This window comes from Molossus molossus, unplaced genomic scaffold, assembly GCF_014108415.1.
Source record: "Molossus molossus isolate mMolMol1 unplaced genomic scaffold, mMolMol1.p scaffold_m16_p_9, whole genome shotgun sequence".
In the NCBI taxonomy this organism is placed as follows: domain Eukaryota; kingdom Metazoa; phylum Chordata; class Mammalia; order Chiroptera; family Molossidae; genus Molossus; species Molossus molossus.
In genome coordinates this window covers 662,639-669,284 of record NW_023425403.1, presented here as the reverse complement: position 1 = coordinate 669,284, position 6,646 = coordinate 662,639, and the positions used below count along the sequence as shown (strand labels likewise).

At 64.4% G+C, this 6,646-nt stretch overlaps 1 protein-coding gene across 1 annotated transcript; it reads right to left on the bottom strand.

The window, feature by feature from the left end:
• Window positions 1-805: 805 nt before the first annotated feature.
• Window positions 806-2,907, bottom strand: KBTBD11 (kelch repeat and BTB domain containing 11). The gene is made up of 2 exons (XM_036250383.1): window positions 2,697-2,907; window positions 806-2,588 (listed from the first exon to the last, which is right to left on the bottom strand). The coding sequence occupies exons 1-2, from the start codon at window positions 2,744-2,746 to the stop codon at window positions 824-826; spliced, it is 1,815 nt and encodes a 604-aa protein (XP_036106276.1). The 5' UTR covers window positions 2,747-2,907; the 3' UTR covers window positions 806-823.
• Between the last annotated feature and the right edge of the window lie 3,739 nt (window positions 2,908-6,646).

Sequence of the window (6,646 nt, the reverse complement as noted above, 5' to 3'; positions counted from 1 at the left end):
CACCAAAGATGTAAAGTCCAAATAACAGTAAATCGTTACTGTATCATGGAACCTAGTCACATGCTTTCCTTGAAAATGTCCAGCCCATCTCTGAACACGGAGCTGGAGCCTTCCTGGGCCATGTGTGGGTCCCACCCCCCGTGGTGCCTGGGTGACGGCAGAGAAAATGCCGGGCTGCTTCCTGGACCAGAGACCGTCTGTCACCAAAGGAGCCCAGCAAACCTTGAGTACAGGTGAGGAACCCTGCACTCAGTTTGTGAGAAAGGGTCTGAGAGCTTTCCCACCAATTATTCTAACCCTCAGCCAAAACACCTGTGGTTGTCTGTGGTCGGCTGATCGGGGTCACGTGGGCCTGCTTGACCTTCCCAACTCCAGGCAGCTGCTCGGGGCGCGGTAAGCAAAGGCGCAGGCAGGGCTCCGGTCCGGCTGCCTGGGCACTCCACGCAGGGGTCAGTGTACTCCAGGACCTGCTGGGGGCCCCCAGGAACACCCTGAACACACGCTCGGCCAGCTCGCCCACCCTGGGCACTGTCCTGTGCTCATTCCCCCTGAACATCCTTCCTGTGAGGTCACCTGTCTGTGCACAGCCTGCATCTCACACCGTCCGCAAGGGGGGGCGAAAGGAAAAGCAAACAGGAAAGCGAACCTTGAAGCAGCATTTCAGAGTCTCTGAGGCCCCACTTCAAAGCCTTACATAGCAGGTGGCCAGGGGCCACCCGCGACCGTCTCCCTCCCTTCCTCCACTCCCAGTGGGAACCTCGGCCCAGGAGGCCTTCCCTCCCAGGGCTGCCCCCGGGAGACACCCAGGTGACCCCCTCCTGTTCTACTCCGCGCCCTCCTCGCCTCGGTCCGGCTTCTCAGGCAGGTTGAGCACGAAGGGGAAGAGCGCGCCCCGCACGTCCAGGGGGCCGCCCAGCGCCTCGGCCTCGAAGCTGTCGTCTGCGCCCACATCCGCGCTGGGCTCTCCATCCCGCGGGGGCACGAAGCGCCAGAGGCCGGCGCGGCTCACGCAGTAGATGCTGCCGCCCAGCGCCGCGCAGCGGAAGGGCTGCAGGCCCGAGGGCGCGCCCGGGGGCCGCAGGGGCGCGGCGCAGCGGCTCCACTGCTTGGCCACGCAGTGGTAGCGGAGCACGCTGACCCCGCCGGTGGGCCCGGCCGCCTGCGCGTCGCCGCGGCCACCGCACAGGTCGAAGCGGTAGATGAAGCCGCCGAGCGCCACCATGTCGGCCGAGCGCTCGCGGCTGCTGCTGCACGGACATTCCTGCCACTCGTCGCGCCGGGGGTCGTACTTGAGCAGGCGGTAGAAGAGCGAGCCCCCGGACACGTAGATCTCGCCGTTGCAGGTGGTGGCCTCGTGCGCCACGGCGAAGGCGCCCCGGGGCAGCGGCGCCACGGCGGCCCAGCGGTCGGCGCGAGGGTCGTAGCGCTCCACGCTGAGCAAGCACTCGCCGCCCACGGCGTACAGGTGGCCGTCCAGGGCCAGCAGCTGCAGCTGGGAGCGCGCCTGGCGCAGCGGCCGCACGGCGCTCCACTGGTCGGTGGCCGGGTTGTAGCAGAAAACCTGGTCCGAGGGGCGCGCGCGGCCGTCGGGGCCCGCGGGCGCCACGCCGCCGGCGACGAAGAGGTAGTTGAAGAGCACGCACAGGCCGCAGCCCCGCGCCGGCGCGCCCTCGGGCAGCCGCGTCAGCTCCCTCCACTCGCCGGCCGCCTCGTGCCAGCAGTAGACGGCGGCGTCCCCGCGGCCCTCCGCGTCCCCGGACGGGCTCTGCGGCCGGCTGCCCGCGCGCTCCCCGCCCGGCCCGAGCGCGGCAGCCAGCAGGCAGGCCCGGCCGGCGCGCAGGCGGCGGCGCAGCAGCAGGTCGCGCTCGGCGCCCGACAGGCGCCCGAACACCGCGGGCTCGCGCAGCACCTCCAGGTAGTGGTCGCTCATGAAGCGGTAGGCGGCGTCGCGCAGCTCGGCCAGCCGCTGCCGTTTGGCGGCGCTCAGCACCTCCAGGCAGTTGGTGAGGCTCAGCTGCGGCGCCACGGCCTCGGTAGCGCGCTGCGCGGCGCAGGGGAGCTGCAGGCGGCGCGCGCCGGCCACCACCTCCGCCACGTTGTCGGGCCGCACGCCGGCCATGCGCCCGCTGTACGCGTAGGCCAGCAGCAGCCGCAGCGCCGCCCAGCCCACGCCGGTCACCCGCAGCACGTCCCGCGACGCGCGCGCGCGGAAGTAGTCGCTGCGCGCCGCCAGCACCGCCTTGTGCGCCCGCAGCCGGCGGCCCGACACCTCGATCACCAGGTCTGGCTCCCCGTGCGCGGCCCCGACTCCGGGGGGCACAGACGCGAAGTCCCCCGGCTCCTCTGGGGATGCGGGTTCCTCTGGGTCCCCGGGCTCCTCGGGCGATGTAGCCTCTGCGCCGCCGACCTCCCACTGCCTCTCCACTACCCACTGGCCACTGTGACAGGAGGGCGGGGAGGCCACTGCGCCCTCTGCGGCAGAGGCTCGGGACTGAGGCGGGGAGTCGTCCCCGGAGCTGAAGCACAGCGACGCGCTGAGACTGCAGGGTGACTGCGCCTGGGAAGCGGTGCCCTCCCCCCCGGCCGCGTCCTGCGGCTGCAGGCTGCCCTCTCCCGGAGCCTTGGGAGCGCTGCCGCCGCCCCCAGCCGGGCCGCAGCTCCCCTGCGCCAAGGCGCCCCTGGGATCCTGCCCGTGGCCCAGGTCATCCCCGGGGTAGAGGACGCAGGGGGCCACCGGGTTCTCCATGGCGGCTCCTCCTCCAGGTCAGGAGCCCACCATGACCTCGGGCTGCTCAAGGTCGATGGCTGCGCAGGGGCTTCTTGGCCGCACACGCCTCTCCAGGCACTTGGTCAGATTTCACTTCTGTATCCACGCTGGTTTGTGCTGCACGCAGCTCCCCTGGCGCGGTCCCACCCTCCTCTCTTGCGAGGAGGGCAAGTCAGCTCCAGGTGCAGTCCCGGTGAACCCTTGGAGAGCCCTGTGCCAAGGTCTCTAGTTTAGCCTCCAGGCTGGGGTGGCGATGCCCCAGTGGGTGCACCCGGCTGGCCTGGAGCCAGGGCCTGGCTCATCTGTGGCTCCCTCTCTGCGGAACTGGGCTGTCAGGGACACATGGCAAACCAGGGTGCACCCTCTTTCTGGTCAGTCTTCACTTCTTACACTCCATCACCTCACTGCCCCTGAGGACCCGCAGATCTGAGAGGGGGTCACCTTCAGAACCCTGGTTTTCAACTCTACCTTTTGTAAAGAGCCACCCCGGGGGGTTTTCTCTCTGTGATTCCCGTTTGTCACGCAGGGTTATGAAAAGTCAGCTGGAGAGGGTCTGCCCGGCGTCAGCAGCTCTGGTGATGTGGCCGTGTCCCCGCCCAGCTCTTGGGGGCGCATCCATAATTCACTTGCCAGGTGCGTGTTGGAAAAACAGAACGGAACTCATGTCTCTTATCAGTCAGGGCCTCGCTCCGCGGCTTCCCCTGCTGGGATGGCAGCTGTCTCCATACCGCGCTCTGCTTGTCCCTGTGGTAGGAGAGAGAGGATGTTTGAGTCTGCATGTCTCAGGGTTGTTTGTGTCGGTGGCTTCGGCCACACTTCCCTCCACAATGCTCAGGGCACAGCAGTCACCTCAGTGGGGAGGCGGAGGGGCTGCGACTTTCCCTGCTGGACCGTGGGGTTATCAGATGTACGGAATAACCAAGGGGTGTAAATAGTGCCCCTCGCTCCCCTCCCCTGATCTTGGGGCCTGTGAAGGTGAACTCGGTCAGCAGTGGCCTTGGACACACTGGGCTCGGCCGTGTGGCACAAGGGCATTCGTGGGACAAAGCCATCAATCAGCTCCTGGTTTTTTTTTTTTGTTTTTTTTTTAATCCTCACCCGAGGACATTTTTCCATTTTTTGTACAGATAGAGCGGGAGGGAGAGAGAGGAAGAGACAGAGAGAGAGAAACATCGACGTGAAAAGGACACATCGAGTGGCTGCCACCGCACGACCAACCAGGGCCGGGGACAAACTGCAACCGAAGTACGTGCCCTTAGCGGGAACCGAACCCGGGTCTCTCTGGACCGCAGGCCGATGCTCTAACCGCTGAGCCAAACCGGCCAGGGCTCAGTTCCTGTTTTCAACCTGAAGAAAAGAGACCTCCGGCCTGGCCGGTGTGCTCAGCGGTTAGAGCGCCAGACGGTGGACCTGAGTCTCAAGTGTGACTCCAGTCAAGGGCATGTACCTCAGTTGCTGTTCGTCCCTGGCCCTGGTTGGGGTCATGAGGGATCAACTGGTTGATGTGTCTTGCTCACGTCAATGTTTCTCTCTCTCCCTCCCCCCTCCTACTCCAGCTGAAGACAAATTGAAAAATAGCCTCAGGTGAGGATTTTTGTTAAACCCTCACCTGAGGCTATTTTTCCATTTTATCTTCAGATGGAGTAGGAAGGGGGAGAGAGAGAGGGAAACTTGGATGTGAGAGAGACACACCGACTGGCTGCCTCGCACACGACCCCAACCAGGGCCAGGGACGAACTGCAACAGGTACCTGCCCTTGACTGGAGTCAAACCCGCGACCCATTGGTCCTCGGGCTGACGCTCTAACCACTGAGCCACACCGGCCGGGCTCGCGTGGGGATTTTTAAGGTGAGCATCAGTGGGGAGCCCTGTGGGTCTGCGCAGCCTAACCCATGCTGTTGCCGTGTGCCCCGTTCCTGCCGTCTCGCCCAGTCTGCTCCCTCAAACTCAGCTACGTCAGATGTTTGGAGCCAGGTGCTAGGGCCCCGCAGTCGGCCTCGGAGGCTCCGGCGCCGAACCCCGTTTGAACTGCTCGTCCTTGGAATCACGCGTCCGGAGAACCTCGGGGAAGTGATGCTCCCGAAAGCCCACAGGGTGGAAAGCAAAGCCAAAGGGAGCCGACCAGCAGCAGCGATCCCCAGACCCCGCTGTGCTCGGGAGGCAGATGTGAGCCACAGAGGAACCAGAATAACGGAAGGCATCTCTCCGGAACTGGCCAAACCTTCATGGAGGCCCTGTAGCCTGAAGGGGGCACAGTGGTCGCAGAGAGGCCCAGCATACAAAGAGGAACAAGGCAGGAAGCAGACCCACAGGGCTCAGGCTCACAGCGTCCTCCAGGATGCGTTTTCCTCTGAAGTGAGGTGAGGTGAGACAGAACCCCCTCTCCTCAACATCGCTGTTTCTCTGCTTGTCATACTTGATCCTGGGACCTGATCCCTGCAAATGCTCAGGCTGAGCGCATGGGTGTGGGTGTGGGTGTGTGCACATATGTGTGAAGGTGTGTGTGCATGTGCGTGTGTGTGGAGTCGTGCGTGCACACGTGTATTGTGTGTGTACATGTGTGCGCATGGGTGCACACACGTGTGTACAGGCATGTGTGTGCAGTCCTGTGTGCACACATGTACGTGTGTGCATGTGTGCATGGGCACGTATGCCTGTGTGTGCACATTTATCTGCTTGTCCTGCTCTTCCTGCTGCTGTGTCACTGAAAAGCTCTCCGATTATTCTTCAAACAAGTGTCTCGAGGCCGTCAACGCGGCACCCACTGCGCTGTGTCCAGCAGACATCTTTCACGGCGACTCTCTGGCCTGTCCGCGATGTGGGAGGCACTGCCCAGGACACGGGGGAGCACTGTGAGAAATGCTGAGTAACCTGAGCCGCCCCGGGGCCCCAGGCCGGGGATGCTGAGCTCACAGAACAGGCTGCTGTTTACTCAGCTGCCTGTGCTCTGGACGCGGCCTGTGCCCTGCTCCCAGCCTGTCCTCTGCGGGGAAGAGGCCCACAGCGCGGGAAGTGATGATGGACGGGGACCTGCAGGGGTCTTGTAAGCACAGTTCACCGCCATTGTCCCGGGGACTCAGCTGAGCCCCTCCTGGGGGAGTAAAGCGAAAAGTAAGACACACAGACCCATCTTACCCCGGACACTGAGGAACCGCACTGTCTGAAGTCCACCAGAGAACCAGCTGACTTCGCTCACCCTTTAACGCCTCTGTACACGACAGAAGACCTCAGGGCTCAGGAACACGGTATGTTCTTTTCCCTTTGGCCTGGAAAAGGGTCCCAGGACCTCCAATCTGGCGTGTCCCGTTAGAGAGCACAAGAGCCCAAGCTCGGAGTCATCTTCCGGTGTCCACAGACCCGTCCAGGCAGGAGCCGCACCCCTAGGGGCCGCCTGGAACTCGGCTCCTGGAGCCCAGGCTAAGAGTATGCGCGGCAGGAGCAGGCCACCGGTGTGCGGATGGAAATAACACAGCAGTGAGTCATGGTCAGGAAGAAGCATCCACGGGCGCACAGCAGTAAACCTGTGTGTCGGGGGAGCTGCAGGGACGCGGGCGTCCAGCTCCGTGGGAACAGGCCTGGAGCACCTGCGCCCTCTGCTGAGACGCCAGGTTTCTCCGGACCGGAGTCAGGCTTCCGAAGGGGCTTCTCGCCCGTGGTGGCCTCGCTCTGGAGCCCGAGGGCACAGGGCGCCCTTGAGGGCTCAGTGCAGGGAGCTGTCCCGGTGACTGAAACAGCCCCCAAGGGCCGTGGGCTCCTCCCTGAGAGGTGCGGACTCCCAGGGCAGCCCTGTGCGTCCATCACAGCAGCTGGTGAGCAGGAGGAGCCACTGGCTGAAGGCCGGTCAGCGGAGGGGCAGGCGGACACGGCAGGTCTTCACTG

Coding starts and splice junctions, on each gene's coding strand:
- KBTBD11 (XM_036250383.1), bottom strand. CDS start 2,746: ATGGAGAACCCGGTGGCCCCCTGCGTCCTCTACCCCGGGGATGACCTG. Junction 2,589..2,696: donor TACCCCGGGGATGACCTGGG/CCACGGGCAGGA, acceptor GCAGCCGCAGGA/CGCGGCCGGGGGGGAGGGCA.